This window comes from Malus sylvestris, chromosome 16 (genome assembly GCF_916048215.2).
Source record: "Malus sylvestris chromosome 16, drMalSylv7.2, whole genome shotgun sequence".
NCBI classification, from domain to species: Eukaryota; Viridiplantae; Streptophyta; class Magnoliopsida; order Rosales; family Rosaceae; genus Malus; species Malus sylvestris.
Window position 1 is genome coordinate 36,576,044 of NC_062275.1, and position 17,248 is coordinate 36,593,291.

The 17,248-nt window shown below is 38.1% G+C and overlaps 1 protein-coding gene and 1 pseudogene across 1 annotated transcript; one reads left to right on the forward strand and one right to left on the reverse strand.

Moving 5' to 3' along the window:
- Positions 1 to 1,936: 1,936 nt before the first annotated feature.
- Positions 1,937 to 2,728, reverse strand: LOC126609337 (putative B3 domain-containing protein At1g78640). Its single transcript, XM_050277275.1, has one exon. The coding sequence runs from the start codon at positions 2,726 to 2,728 to the stop codon at positions 1,937 to 1,939; it is 792 nt and encodes a 263-aa protein (XP_050133232.1).
- Positions 2,729 to 3,585: 857 nt separating this feature from the next.
- On the forward strand, positions 3,586 to 4,599 carry LOC126609338 (uncharacterized; annotated as a pseudogene).
- The last annotated feature ends 12,649 nt before the right edge of the window (positions 4,600 to 17,248 follow it).

Sequence of the window (17,248 nt, forward strand, 5' to 3'; positions counted from 1 at the left end):
CCCGTATATTACTCTGCATTATTTTCTTAATTGTTTACTCCCTTACTTTTTAAACATTTTCCTTATACATACATTTTATATTTATTTAAATAAATTATTTTTCTCTTCATTACATTTTTTAATTGAAATTTAATTTATTATTTTATTACAAAATTAAAAACAAAACAAAAAATAAATTAAATATTTTTTTTCTTTTTGCACGACGAATATATTCGTCTCGCCTAATTCCTGCGACTAACAAGATTTCGTCATGCAAGAACAACCTATCGTCCCGCAAAGTTTTTAGAGACGAATATTAGTCGTCCCATGTATGTATTATGGCATTTTGTCCGACGAATACATTTGTTCCTAAAAATTTTGTGCGACAAAGGCCAAATCGCCGCGCCCTGTTCTTTGTGACCAATGCTATTGTTCGTCGCACAAAGTCTTTCTTCACAATCTTTGCACGACGAAGTTTCCATCATGCAAATATTTGTAAGACAGAAATAGACCTTGTGCAACCAACTTGTGTTCGTCACGCTAATAGTTAAACGTAGTAGTGATGTGATTTCACCTGAATTTGCATCCACACGTATTACCCAATTATATTAACATTCTTGTCTACTAGTTAAGCTAACAAGTGGAAATTTTTTAACCCGAACTCAACTTGTTAAAATAATGAGTAGCACTTCTGACCCGTGTTTAAGAACTTTTCTTTCCCGAATGAAACTTGAAACTTCATTTTAGAGGGGCAATGCTGGACAATAATCAACAAGTTAAAAAACATTCAGCTCTAATCTTATAATCAGGCATACTATAGAAAATTATTCTCCTTTTCAAGATCCAAAAACCAATGATAGGGGTTCTTGGAATGAGTTTGAGATAGCTTAATAGGGGGACTGGGGGAGGAATGTAAAATTTTAAAATATACAGTACTCTTAACAGGTTAGACGGGTCACTAGCTAACGGTCCACTTGTTTCAACTCGAACCCACTAAGGATCAACCCGAACAGTAAATTTTTCATGTTGCGTTAACGTGCTTTGTACAATCTTTTTAGGTCTAATTAGACTTGCCAAACATGTCTCGATTGTAACCCAAACTTAGTAAACCAGTTGTGTGTGTTGTGTTTGTCTTAACCAGTTATGTTAATAGGTTGTGTCGTGCCAACCCATTAAACTAACTGGTAGAAAAATCTTAACCTAACCCAATCCATGTCATTTGTTAAGAACTTTTTTTTTGTGGAATGAAACTTGAAACTCCTTTCAAATGGGTAGCGCTCAACAACAATCAACGAGACCAAAATATTCCGTTGTTATCTTCTACATTATAGAAAAGTACTCCTCTATTCGGGATCCATGCTTTTAAAGGGTTAAAACAAGTACATGTGAGTGATAGTGAACTGTCACGTTAGTTTACAGATTGGTAGCGGGTTTACCCATTTCTATCCATGCCCATTAAAGCTCAACTCTAACACTTATCACTTTGGATCATGTTAACGAGTCGTGTACGATAACCTCACATAATAAATCAAAGACACTTTAGCTTTGCTTATAATTAATTGGCCTCTGCGAACAGAAGAGAAGCAGGTGGACTGTGCTGTTGACTTGGAGTCTAGTTGGCATTGCTGACTTGGACTGAGGATGATGTGTGTCTTTAGACCAGACTATTTCTCGACTCTCAACCCATCATATAGCGCACTGCTATTTCTCTTAATTAATTAGCACAAAAGCTATTATATCAGAAAGCAAGCCCCCCGTTCAAGCAGATCAGTAATATTGGAAGCTCTCACAGTGCATGTAAGTAATCAGCTTTAATAAATACGGAAGCTCTCTCCGTACACACAAGTAATAAAATTAAGATTAGAAAAAGAAAAAAAAATTAAGGTACATTCGGTAATTGTCTACCGATATGAAGAGAATAAAGGTACACTAACTCCTAAGTCCTAAATTGGCTGGTTTATAAATCAACGGTTGCAAGAGGTGCAGGGCGTTGTTTGGTTGCCCGTTTGAGTAGAGAAAAAAACAAGACGGGTTTGGAATTTGTTTTGAGCCAGTGAAGTCCAATTTCATCGCCCTTTCTCAATTGTCTCCTCTTGACGAATGCCGGATGCCAAACAAAAACGTAACTGTTGTCGCTCTGCTTGAAAACGTACTGATGACAGGTAGTGTGCGTATCTCCGTCAAGGAACGTAATTTCTGCGCCCTTTCTGTTCTCAAGGGCTTTGGTAAACTTGTCGTCCGCGTAAGGGAGGATATGTTTGTTCATCAAGTTTGCTGGCACGTAGAAGTGTGTGAGATCTCTAGCCGTCAGTTTCTTTTTGATTTCCCATGAATCCATAAAATTTAGATTGGCAATAACAAGTTCATCTCTTTTATTCCTCTTCATCTGCTCCTCCTTTGTTGTAATATTTTTATTAATGTTCGTCATGTTATTCTCATGACCGAGATCCCGAAAGCGATCACCAGTGGGAAAGAGTGGAAGCGTCGACACTAGTTTTTGACGTTTCGATGAACTATTAGTCGTCTCATCATGATCATGAGGGCTAGTATTAGGAGAGGGTTGGTCAGGTACTTGGTCCGCCTTTCGCTTCTTCTTGTTATCTTCATTATTTGTACTAAAACTTGTAGGCCAAGTCGGATCCCATAAAGCTAATACTGTAGAAACTTCATCATGCGATGATCGTCGTAGTTGTGGGCGTGGTTTTGAACGGCCAAGGGTTTGTCCTGTTGACAGCATAGTCCCTTCCATTATTCTAATTTGAATCTGCAAACTTGAGCTTGAAACTACGCGAGCACAAGAGGTGAGAGAGTAAGAAGAACAGTGAGAATTAATTGATTTGTGTATGTGTAGGAGTCGTATTTATAATAAGATGGAGAAGATGAATCCAAATCGGTAGTGGATCCCGACACAATGGGAATTTTCCTGTTGACATTCAACTTCTGAACGACTGAGGATTCTCGGCTTCCTTTTTTAGCCCCTTAAAATTCAGATTACCGGTTTCCTTTTTTCCGATTAAATTAACTCCTGCTTTAGTTGGGTATTATTTGTCTACCAGGGAACTGGCCGGCAGCTTACCCGTTTTGTTTTGTCTTATTATGTCGACCTATTTAAGGTATAAGTTTTCTTGTTTCTGTGGGTTAGGGTTTGTTTTGATTCAGTAGATTTCCTTGTCCTTGTAGCCTAAGTTTTATTTATTTTTTTTATTTTTTATTTTGTTTTATGTACTTGTATACATACCTCTTTATGGAGAAGAATAAAGTATAGCGAGGGAGGGGAAGAAGATGTTGGCGGCATCTACGCTGTAAACTTCATCACTTGCCACTTCGGTGATCTCGTCGCTAAAGTGTGAAAATCTTCTGAAAATAGGACTCCTAACCCTGAAACAACTAATTGGGTTCACAGAGATCACCCCTCAGAAAGTCAAGAACTCTCTCCTAATACAAATCCAGCAAAATCCCTTCTCTGCTGTCGACCAATCCGAGGGCAGCCCAAAACTCACTCATTATGTAGCACTGGTCGATAACATACTCCATCGATGGAGGTTTGCCAGAATCATGGCGCTCGTTTCATCGACAAAGATTGTGAATTAAGTAATTATTAATGATATGCTTAAGAATGGTAGACTGGCACTAAAACAAATAATTGGAGGAGAATCTCTAGTTAAGGATACTACTGTTGAAGAAAGCTTTCTTAAACTTGTGAAGGCTCGTTTGATTGAACGCTGCCCGACTCCTGAAGCAGCACTTGTTGAAGAAGTAAGTAAATAAACAAGAAGATGCTCCTGCAAAGAAGTGAGGTCCTAATAAGTCTGCTTAAAAGATGTTTGAAGTACCACAGACTGTATAACAACATGTTCTAGCAGCACAGCAGTACCTTCAGAAGCTATGAGATTTTCAAATTCTGACAGATATATAATTCTTCTAGTATGAGCACCGGGGACAAGAGCAAGCATGATCTTTGGATCAGTTGGACGAAGAAGAATTTGGTAATAATGATCAAGTGATTGTTCCTTGGTTTGTGCTAATTTTGAGGAATTCATTCGCTGTCTAAGGCTCAAGGCTTGCGTTGAGAATGTGAGAACACGGCAACGGGATAACGACCTGCTGCACTTGTCTTAAGAGCAATGCTTACTATAACCGCAGAGAAGAAAGTACAAACAGAAAATTTAGTTCCATTATCAATTAGTACCATCTACGAAGAGGTGATAAAGAGTGAAGTTGGTTGTAGTTTGACATGGGATCGTGTCAAAGCTGCCCTCAGCTGCTTGTGTGCTGGAGAAAGTGATGTGGATGATGAGTCGTACTTGAAAATTCTTGAGCAAGCTCAGAACAATGAGGTCAAGTCGATTGTTTAGGTTACATTGTCGACCACTTCAAGTCTTCAAGTCACGCACTTGAGACGGACAAGGTTTCAGATATGTTGAAAAGATGGGAACTCCTACGATTCTCTATGAGTACGTGCTTATGGAGAGATTAGTTTTCTTGTCGTGGAAGGTAGATAAGGCCATTGTTTGGAAACATGTTTTGGAAGAGATGTTCCAGGCCGTATTCCTGATCAACCCAGGAATCAAAGCAAAATGGGCATGCAATTTGATAGACGCTATTCTGCCTATAAAATGATACCATATACATATTAGAATGTGAGCATTCATTAAGCGATTGGCAATATGAATGAGAAGCTCGTGATTATTTAAAATGTTAGTCAAGGCTTTCCTTCTTCGGTTTAAATTTATATTCTGAAGACACCTCCTCACGTATTGAAGTAGCTTCCCGATCGAAAAGGAAAGAACATTCCAACAAAGAAAAAAAATTAGCAAAGGAAAGTAGATGGCTTGAAAGTTGAGGAAAAATATAATGTTCTGCACTAGAGAAGGGGGAGGGTTTAAATCTGGATGCAGTAGGTTCAATGAAGTGGAATGACCTAACCACCTAGACAATCCACCACTTCTAGTGAAACATGGAATTAATTAGTCCAAGCTCCCACTTCTAACAAGGAGGATGGCATTCGCCGTTTCCCAGTCAATTCAGGACAAGACATGAAGCACGTATTGAATAATAAAGGTAGTTTAAGTTACGTCGCGCAAAAAGGCTTTGCACGACGACAATAACCTGCGTTGCGCGAAACATATAAGGGTTTGCACGATGACGGCATAAGCTACGTCGCGCGACGCAAGTTATTGTCGTCGCGCAAAGTTTTTTTTATTTTTGACAATATATATTTTATTTAATTTTAATTAAATTATAAACAATAGTTAATAAACTAAGAAAAAGTATATAATTATAAAATTTATGAAAATGTACCTACAAGTTGTCCAAAAAAAAAAAAAAAAGAACTACAACAAATAGTCTTCTAGTTTGATGCATCAGGTTACTAGGTATCGGTTAGGCGAAGTGGCTAGAAGGTCAAAGGTGGAGCAGGACCAGGTCTACCGTGCTTCACAGACTTGTATGAGATTGAGAACACAAGAAGATAGTGGGTGATCATCTCAGCCATAAAGAAAAAATCATTAGGTCCAAACTTTCCCCATCCATGGAAGCATGTGACAAAGTAGAACAAAACTTAACGACGGAAAGAAAGAAATGCTTAATCCCGACACTAAAACACTATGTTGCAGCATTCATTTATCAGTAATCACTAGTACTCGTGATGATTAATACAACATTAATATGAAACTCTTGTTTATAAGATGCCCAAATACAAGCTTCTCTTCAAACAAGTTCATAAAAAAAATAAAAAAATAAAAAAAATTAAGTCTGAATCTGTCGAAGAGTAACTTCTAAACCCATAAACAGGATAAAAATGGATTTTTAAACAGCAGGGCCTCAAGATTCACAACTTAGGTTGCGGCCTGCCGCAGTCTCTTTCCTATATCTATTATGCCTTCTAAGGCACGTGGAGACTTCTACATTCCTACATTATTTTGATAATCCAACTTATTTCTGTAAGTGTAACAAAACAGAACAGGGAGGTAATCCAGAAAATTCCCATGTGTTATTATACAACAAAACCAAACATGCACTATAAAAATTAAAATTAAAAAATTAAAAAAAAATAAAAAATAAAAGAAGAAATATCAGGTCCCCATTTTCCAGAATACAAATCAGACACTTGAGATTAATCAAATTGCGACATGAATTAGATGCATAGTGTGTGCATGGAACATATGCTTGACCAAGGGAGGACAGGCACAAGACTAACATTGACATCATCTATTAATTTAAAAGAAGATGATACAAAACGATACAAACGAAAATAGAACTTACGTACCCAACCAAAAAAAAAAAAGAAGATCGTATAATGGAGTCAAATACAAAATTATTCGAAAACATGAGGTACCACAGTTTTGTAGAAAGAATGACTCGCTTGATAACACCCGCCCTTGTCTTTGCCTCTTGGTATCATTACCTACAAATGAGATTAGAAAACTATTAATTAATAAATAATAGATAAAGAAAGAGACACAAAGAAAATGATTACAACCAAAATTTGTGGTATTTCAATGGCTGATTAACATCACACTCACATCAAATCTTATAGCATAAGAAACAACCCCATTTCCTAAGAACAGCAAGTGGTTTCATTGAATTTCCTAATAAATACAATTTTCATAGCAAACCTTGGATTTACAAGTAATGAAGCAAATAACCCAATTTCCAAACGCATTCCAAAATGTCATAACTCTTTGAGACATTTCGTCAAACACTTGGTGGTCATACTGTGCTTACCCCAAATTACTTACAGCAAATTTGATAACCACTTTAAGTTCTCTCTCCCTCCTGCAAGAATAACAGAATGATGATCATATGGGTAAGAAGACTGTTGACAGAAACTATGTCCAAACAAATTTTGAGCATTGAGTACCCAAGCAGCACAAAGACCATGGTGTATCCAGGCAAAGTTCCAATCCATATTGTGGTCATATTTTTCAACCATTCATCACAAGTTACATGCAATATCACACATAACACATACATGAGTATATTGGAACAAGCCTTGGGATTTTTACCTTCCAGAAGAAGACGGGGACTTGGGTGCGTAGTTGACGGAATCGCGAGGAACTCACTAAGTTTGCAATCAAAGATGGTTTTGTTTCTGATTTCGAAAAGGTGGAATTGGGCTCAGGTATATAGAGGTAGAGGCGTTTGGAAATTTCTGAAAAGGAAAGGCAAAGAATCTACGAGAGAGAAATGAAATGGAGGAGAAAGGGAGTTAAGGTTTTGGAAATAGGGAGTTAAGATTTTGGGCGCCATGCCAAAATTTTTGCAGCCTTCCAAAATTTTAATTTCCCGGCTCCTCCAAATGTTTTTAATTAAGGTAAATTACATAAAACTACCTCAATTATTGGGCCAACCACAATTTCATACCCCATCTTTAAAACATTTCAATGTCATACCTTATCTTACAAACTTGTTGCAATGTCATACCTCCGTCAGTTTGTGTTGACCCTAAAAACTACCAAGCCTACGTGGCACGCAGGCCGAGTAATTAATAAGCTAACTACATCCTTCGGTTATGTGCGAGGCGTGCCAACTCGTCGACCGAGCTCGCCCGGGGGAGTAAAATGTGTTGATGTTGGGTTGAGCGCGCTGCTAACTTCTTGGTCTTGCGATTGTGGCCGAGGAAGGAACACGTCTCGGCCTTCGGGTTCTAGAGCCTAAAGACAAGGCTGCTAGTTCTACGAAGTTCAATATCAGATTCGACTTTCAATGTGCCGAACGTAGTAACCTGGTAACACCTCACTTCGCTTAGAAGGCTGATGAGATGACCTCTACCAACAAGGACTCGAAAATCCTTGTTGACCGAGACTGGGATAGGTAATTAGTCAGTCAAGAAGAAGTGTTGTTTATCCAAACTGAAGATGTCGCCCATTGCCTTCACAGTGCTGCTTATCCAAACTGAAGATGTGTCGGCGGGAAAAAGAAAATAAAAATCTCAAGGTTGTTGAGAGGTTTCGCGTAGAGCGAGAGTTTGCGCAGGGCAGTTTGTGTGTTGAATTGGAAAGCTTTCTCTTTGCCACTGCCTTTGTATTTATAGGTTTCAATTCTTACTTGGCACGGCTTGGTAACTTTGTAGAGTTCAATCGGGATTATACCACCTTCTCCACATAATATGTGACATCAAAATCCCAAATCCCTGATGTAGACCACATGCATTTGTGATAATGGCCCCAAGAAACAATTCTAATATTTGATGGTATCGTACCATGCATATCCTTCTCTCAATGCCACATGCTTTAATGGAGGACTTATCCATCTGTTTCTGTAAAAATTTATTAGCCTATTGTCCTCCTTCCTTATATTTTGCATAGCACCAATCTAATCCAAAGATTGGTTTTAATATTTAAATGCCTAAATTGCAGTTTACGTGGATCTCTATCGTCCAAATTCCCATGCACCAATGACATTCCAATTTGCATCATTATCTTGACTTCATCATCATCCCAAAAACCAAGCATCCTGACTATTCAAACCTCATCTTAATGTACCATGCTGCTTCAATCTGATAACAAGAATCCCAAGTCCATTTGAACTGTACTGCTTGCTTGGAAATATTATTTGCATCTTATCTATCCCGTTTAAGAATATGCCAAGACAATTCATATTAAAAGATAATTATTATGATAAAAACCATAATATTATCCTTTAATAACAAAATTATCTTCATTTTTCCATCCGACGGTTGGGAGCTATGCTCACTCAATGGCTTTGATTGCACAAGCCGATGATGTAATTTTGGGTCCAAACAGTTTGTCTGTCAATTCTTCCGTTAAATGCTGACGTGGCTTGAAGATGGGCCCACTCCCTAGCCCAACTGGATTAAAAAATTAATTAAATATTAAAAAAATAAAAAATAAAATCATTTAAATATTTTTATTTTAAAAAGGTGGGACCGATCCCTTACAAACCCATCACCCCACCCCTTATCCCCATCAAATTTTTTCCCCGCTCTTGTCTTCCCCCAATACAAAACCAAAACCACCCCAAACCCAAATCCCACCCGCGCCAACATCCTCCCCCACCCTCCTCGACCACTCATCCCACTCCCCCAATCTTTTCTTCTCTCCCCAGAAACAAACAAATTTTGAAACAAAAAAAAAACCCAAATTTTTTTTATTCTTGGCAAACCCAGCCAAATTTCTTAGTACACCCACTGAAGCCTGCGAGCTGGGTGTGCCACCCTGGAAAATGTCCAAAAGCGACGAAACCCCACCTCTAGACCCAATTGCCCTCGCGTTCTCATTCGGAAATCTCAAAGCTTGAAGTGCCAAATAAGCCTTCTAGGCGTCGGCAACGTGGTGATCGAGGTAAGCCAAGATCGAGTCGACGTCTCTCTAGGTGCGGAGCTTGCCGGTGGAGAGATTGGCGGTCTGGTTCTTTCATGGATTATGCTGGCTCTCTGTAAAAAGAGAAAGTGAGGAGAGGGAGAGTTGTGGGGTTTGCTTTTTAGGGTTTACAGAGGAGAGAAACGAGAGAGAAAATGGGAAATGTTGGAGTAAATGAAGATGAGCAGGGTAGGTGGTTACGAAGGAGAAAAAAAGGGGCATCGAGTTGGGTTCGAGACCGTGAGAGGTATAGATGTGGTGGAACGGATGGACGGAGATGAACGGAAAGATGAGGAGTTGAAGAGGTGGCGGAGGGGAGGTTGGGGTGACCGGAGATGGGTGAGTTCGATGTCTAGGTGAACTGGGAATAAGGGGGTGGGGTGATGGTGACACGCCCCGATCCTGATATTCCCTGAATACCATGATAGGTACGTGCTGGCCGACACCCGAGGGTGACGAAAGCCATTTATTGAGTGCAAATGCTGAGAATAAAGGATGGATAAGACTAATAAATATAAAAGAATCAAAAATACGCATTTAAGAAACGTGTTCAGAGCATACAACTAACTAGAACACTAAAGGAAATAATATAAAATTGAATGAATAAAGTAATGGGTCCTACACCGAGAAGACTCGAAGATGCTGATGCGGAAGTGCCTTGACGCTGGGATTGTATGCCTCGATTCTAAGCCCTGAAGGGGGTGCAAAACAAACATGAGTGGACCAAGTTGATATAGATATAATAAAACAGTTATCAACATACTAACCCCCAGGTTTTATGAAAACACATATATATCATGATAAACATAAGTTTTCCAAAACCTAGCATGTCGTGCAATGTCTCAAATCATAACTTGTATATATAATAATCACTAGTGAATGTCTAATAACCCCCAGGCCCCATGCCGGCTCCCCATCTCTGAGCAGACAGTCAGAGGAAAATACATTTCAGGCCCCATGCTGGCTCCCCGTCCCTGTGCTAAATAGCCAGAGGAAACACACTCCAGGCCCTATGCCAACACCAAACCGTCGCTCATAGCGAAAATGACCATTAGGTAAGTACAAAACCATTGAACATATATATATTGAAAAGCAACTTCATGGTATAAAGTCATCCATCATTTATACTATAAAGAGGTGTTCGAAACATGTTCTAAATATCATATCGTCATCCATCAGATATTCTATAAGAACATGGGTTATATGAAAAATAGTAATAATTCAAACTAGCCTCAGTAAGTATGTTATTTCAAAGCGTTTCATAAAACGTAATCATTAAATCATGCCTTTCATGTATGCATTTCTACTATTAAAACATGCATTTTAGAAGAGGTCCACTCATAGATACTTAGCCGCCGAAGAGCCACGCAAACTAGCGAAGACGGAAACGCCACAATAATTGCCCCTAAGCACATAAAGGGTCCAATTAATAAAACTCTATTATAACAATTGAATTTGGGAAAACAGACATTGGAAATAGATTCAGGACGTCGAATTACCCTAAGAAGGGTCCTGGTTAAATTTCGTAAAAGTCGATAGAATATTCCTAGAATATTTCTTGATGGAAATATTTCCTAACGAAATATTTCCCATAAAGGGTTTGGACCGGTTAGGGTTAAGGGTTTGAAAGGTTAAAGGGTTTAGGGTCTAAGGTTGGACTTAGGGGTTTAGGGTTTATGGGAAATGGGTTTAGGGGAAATAGGGAAAATGGTTTAGAATTTGGGTTTTAGGGTTTAGATAAATAGGTGGGTTAGGCTTAGGGGTTTTAAGGAAATGGGCTTAAAGGATTTGGTTTTAGGGCCCGGCCCCAAAGGCCAAAGGCCTAAGGTAAAAGGACATGGCCCGAGGGCCTTAAGCCTTTAAAGGCTTGGTTTGAAAATGGTGATGGGCCTAAGGCCCGAGCCTTAGACACGGCCCAAAGCCCTTTAATCCAAAACAATTAAAATTAAAACAAAACAAAAAGGGAGAAATGGGTTTGGGTTGGGCTCGGCAGGAAAGGCCCAAAAGGCCTATGTTTTATGGGTCGCCGGACCCAAGGAAGAAGAAGACCGGAATTCGGCCGGAAAGTTCCTTAACTTTAAACGTTCATAACTTTGTCAAAACTCAACGAAATCGAGTGATTCAAAAATGAAAGTTGTATTTATCAAAGAGACGAAGAGAATGGTACCTCAAATGACTTCTAACTCGTCGTGGTTTGGCCGGAAAACGCCTTGAAAGCCTCGGAGGTGGCCGGAAACTGGGTAAGATTCAAATGGATATAACTTCTTCAATACTCAACGAAATTGGGTGATTCAAAAAGGAAAGTTGTAGTACTCAGGGAGACAAAGAGATTTATACCTTGCACACCGGCCAACTCACATTGTTTTGATCAGAAATTGGCTCAAAATCCGTCAGTTTCTCACCGGAAATCAGGGGAAGTCTCCCCGACGTGTTTCTTCGTGATTTGACATCCAAAACACAACCACGGGGTCAGAAAAGAACTACAGGGATGAAAAGAGAAGCATTTGGAGTGTTTTGAGGTTTACCCAAAACAGAAGGATGAGGAACTCGCTGGAGTTTCTCTATGCTCCACAGAGACGAAAAGAGATAGAGAGCTAACGGGGTGATGATGGTGATCCTTATGCCGTTGATGGGGTGTGGGCATGGGTGTGTGTGGGTTGGTCCTCGGGGAGAAAAAGCTAGTTGCAGAGAGAGCCGAGAGAAAGATAAGGGAGAGAAGAAGAAGAGGGAGAGAAAGAGAAGAAGGAGTTCGGGGAGAAGGAGAGCAGAGAGAGAGAGAATGAGTGCCACGTGGTACATGGGCAAGAGGGAACCGAGGACAACAAAACAGAGGTGGCCCCTTGGGCACACCATTTAAGACCTAAAAACAATTTTAAAAGCAAGATAAACTCAAACTTAGTGAAAATACAATTTAAATTAGGGTGGGTGTAACAGATGGGTTCGTAGGGGATGGGTCCCACCTTTTTAAAATAAAAATATTTAAATGATTTTATTTTTTATTTTATAATATTTAATTAATTTTTTAATCCAGTTGGGCCAAGAAGTGGGCCTTGCATCAAGCCATATCAGCATTTAACGGAAGAATTGACAGACAAACTGACGGAGGTATGACATTGCAACAAATTTGTAAGATAAGATATGACATTAAAATGTTTTAAACATGGGGTATGAAATTGTAGTTGGCCCAATAATTGAGGTAGTTTTATGTAATTTACCCTTTTAATTATGTATGATTCTATTATTTTCTTTGTCAAAATGTATGATTCTGTTAAAATCTATCATTTTGATAAGATACACATTCTACAAAAGTAATTTCAACGATTCAATCATCAAAATTATTTGTCTAAACTCTGATATTGCATACGTTAAAAATCACAACAAAAAAAACATTCAAAGATTATGTAACGAGATAAAACTTTTTTACTGTAATAAATGAAAAATTATGATTCAACGGTTATTTTAACTCCGATTTTGATGATTTTTTACAACTCCACTCCTTAACCCTATATGAATACAATGAATGAATTCGATCTTCAATTTAAAATATTTAAAGTAGTGGATACCACAAAATCTTATGTTGTATTTAATCTTTATATATAAAGCCAAGGGCCCGATGTATAGTGTTTTTTGGAGTCACAAGCTTCACAAAAAATAATTGGACAAAAATGCCCCTCAAACAAAAAACTTCAAAGGTAACCCAAAATAATGCATCAAATGTGGTACGGGTATTTTCATCATTTTAACAGTGTTTTTCTAATAATTAATTTTTTTTACAGTTTTTTTTAATAATTAGTATCTTACAATAGGCTAGTAATAATGTGATTCAATAAGTTGTTCATTAAATATTACTTTCTCTATTTTTAAACACGCGGATAATAATGTGATTAAATTAGTTGTCAAATCATTGTTTTTTTTAACAAACGATATTATCTACACTAAAGGGGAGGGGGTGGACTTAGCCTCACAATGGGCTAGCAATAATATGATTCAATTAGTTGTTTATTAAACATTATTTTCTCTATTCTTAATATAAATTCAATAGAGATTGATTTTATTATGTGGATTCAGCTGCTTTAATTGGTTTATGAGGGGTTTCTTCTAGCATTATCTAAGATTATTCATTTACTTCAAATATTTGACTTTTCTTTTGTCAATTTACGCATATAAATACATTTAAAACGTGTAAATCGAGTGTAGCACTAAAAAATGTCTTTTGCATGCACGTGAGCACGTGCATGAAGGCTAGTGAAAGTATAAAATAAACTTTAAGTGTTCATGAATCTATCCTTTTGATGTGATATGCATTCTACGAAACTAATTTCAACTATCCAACCGTCAAACTTGTTTGTATATACTTCGAGATCGCATACGTCAAAAATCGCAAAAAAAAAAAAACAAACATTCAGAGATTAGCTAACAGGATGAATTTTTTTTTACAGTTATAAATGAAACATCATGATTTAACTGTTATTTTAGCTCTGATTTTGATGTTTTCTTACCACTACACTCCTCGACCCTATAAGAATACAATGAACTAATTTGATTGTCAATTTAAAATATTTACACAAGTGGACACAAAATCTTATGTTATACTTAATGAAAGTATTAAATAGTTTCTAAGTGTTTGTTGAATCTATCGTTTTGACGAGATATGCATTCTACAAAACTAGTTTCAATGATCCAACCGTCAAACTTGTTTGTATATACTCCGAGATAGCATGCGTAAAAAATTGCAAAAAATAAACATTCCGAGATTAGGTAACGGGAAGAAATTTTTCGATGGTTATAAATGAAAAATCACAATTTAACGGTTATTTTAGCTCCGACTACACTCCACGACCCTATAAGAATACAATGAACTAATTCTATCTTCAATTTAAATTGTTTACACTAGTGGTTTTCTTTTAAGGTTTTGATTCAGTTTCACGAGTGCGCGAAGGAAACCAAATAATTGGGAATTCTAGATTTTAATATCCTCCAAGAGAGATGAGGGTGGGAGGCAACTACTGCAATTTGGTTTGCAGTTTCTGCTTCCCAGACTGCTTTTGTTATATAGAAATACTTGTTGATTTTGCGCGACGAAGGTCTTGTCGCCTAGAAAATTGCGCGACAGACTAACCGCGTTGCGCAAAAGATCCTTTCGCAATGGAGAACTATAATGTCGCGTAAAAACCCTTTGCACAATGGAGAATTATAACGCCGCACAAAAACCCTTTATGCGATGAACCAACTGCGTTGCGCAAAGACCCTATAACGTCGAGCAAAAACCCTTTGCGCAACGGAGAACTATAACGTCACGCAAAAACCCTTTGCGCGATACATTTAGTCTGTGGTGCAATTTTTTGGCACCAATCCAAGATTTTACCGCTTTTTTTTCAAACATTATGCGACGAATGAGTACCTTCGTCGCGTTAAAACAGTTTGCGCGACGGAAAGCTTCATCCCCTAACGGGCCATCGGGCAAAACGTCATTACGTGACGCTTCTTTGTCAACGTTTTTGCCCACGTAATATGTTTCGTCGCGCAAGTGTGTTTTTGTACTACCTGCTTCTTTTTTCAGCTAAAAATCACCCTCAGTAAGTTTTTGCAACCCAATTACAGTAGCAAAATAATGAAACGATAATTACAATTACAATGCACAAGAACTCAACCCAATAGCAAAAAGTAACTAGAAAAAAAAAAAAAAAAAGCTAAGATAACCTTGTTAGAAGTTCTAGTAAAGCATACTTGCTGCAATATACTATTCAATGCTCTTCGTTGTGGTAGGCATAATGTGGAGGTTGAATGATGCATATATTTGGGCGGGGAGTTTGAATTATAGACGTATTGGGGTGGGAGATGACTGATAATAGGAATACTGGGGAGGGGATTCAGTATGATATGTTGCAAGTTATATATTTATATATTAGTTAAAGTGTAAATAGTAGTCTGTTGTCCCACATTGACAAAGTACATATATAATCCCAATTGTAATTCCTATATATACTCCACTTTGGAGATTAATGAATATACAAGAAATTCCCAAATAATATCATATATATTTTTGGTATTTTACCATGTTTAATTCAACTTGGCATTAGAGCAGTTCGCTCTTGGTGACATGTGTGCTTTAATTTTGTGTCCATTTTTCTTAGTATTGTGCAAAAAAAAAAAAAAAAAAAAAAAAGTGAACAGTGTTGTGCTACAGTACATCGCTACAGTGTCGTGAACAATGCATTGCTGCATTGCCTAAACAGTGATCCTACTACAGTATTCTGGTGAATTGTCTTAATTCCGCTACGTATCTTTTATGCCTTTATTGTTTGTGTTTTAGCTAAATGACTCAATATAATCATAGTGTTGTTATGCATCTTGGTGGAACAAATATATGGATATTGATATTGGGGCCACCCTAGAGTGTTTGATGAGTTACATGACTATGTTTGTGATTCGTATATTACTAGTGCAAATGAAGCATCTTCCCCTGTGAAGGGTGAAGGCATTATCTCTCTCACTCCGACCTTATCACTGGTCCATGCTTTACTTGTTCTTGATGTTAAGTGTAATTTTTTGTCGGTAGGAAAACTATTTGATACCTTATATTGTTTCACTCACTTCTACCCCACGTATTGTTATTTTCAAGACATTCAAACTTAGAAGATAATTGGTCATGGTAAAAGAATTAGGGGTTTGTACATCTTGACTATGGATGATACTTTTGCTTCAGGTTCAAATAATCATCAAGTTCTAAGTGCTAAAATGGATGACAAACATCAAATTTGGTTGTGGCATCGATATTTGGGACATCCATCATTTAGTTATATGAAACATCTATTTCCTTCTTTGTTTCGCACTTGTAGTGATTCAGAGTTCAAGTGTGAAACATGTGTCATGGCTAAGAGTCATCATGCTTCCTTGCCCATAAGTGATTCTAAAGCTACTTTGCCATTTGATTTGATACATTCTGATGTGTGGGATCCGGCGAAGGTTACTTCTAATGGATTTTGTTGGTTTGTTACTTTTATTGATGACTGTACTTGATTAACTTGGGTGTTCTTGATGAAGAATAAGAGTGATGTCCATTTACTTCTTTAAGAATTTTCTGCAATGATGTCTACTCAGTTTTAGACCAAAGTTAAGGTCTTTAGGTCTGACAATGGAGGAGGTGAATCACACTTTGGCATGTTTTTTTTTGTGATCATGGTATTATTCATCAGATGACTACTCCGTTTACACCCCAACAAAATGATGTGTCTGAACAGAAAAATCGTCAAATAATGGAGGTTGCTCGCTCCTTGATGTTGGATAAATATGTTCTTAATCATTTGTGGGGTCATGCTGTTTTAGCTGTTGTGTACTTGATAAATCATGTTCCAAGTAGGGTTGTTGATTTTCAGACACCGTTTGATGTGCTACAAAAAAACAATAGGTTTGAGTCCCACATTGGCTATACAAAAAGAGAAATAATAGTTTAAATATCCTAACTTCACTCCAATTAACATCGAGGCCTTTGTCATAAACCCCACACCTGACAGATTGTGCAGGTGGTAATTACCAAGTTGGGGATAGTATCGGTGTTGTTGGAAATGGTCCTTGGCTCATCTCTTTGATAATTCTACATGGTATCAGAGTCAGGGAACGGGCCCGTATGTACTACCACATGATGGGTGGGTCCTCTTGGCCTTGCACGATGATGATGGGTCCCTTGGCCCTTCGTGTAGGGTGAGTTCCCTTGGCCCCACGTAGTCACCAATGTGTGGACCTCCCACGTGGATCCTACATGGTATCAGAGCCAAGGAGTGGGCGTACTGCAACGTGATGGATGGGTCTTCTTGGCCCCGTGCGATGATGGTGGGTCACTTGGCACCGAGTGTAGGGTGAGTTCCCTTGGCTCTACGTGGTTACCAATGTGTGGACCTCCCACATGGGTCCTACATGGTATCAGAGCCAAGGAGTGGGCCTGTATG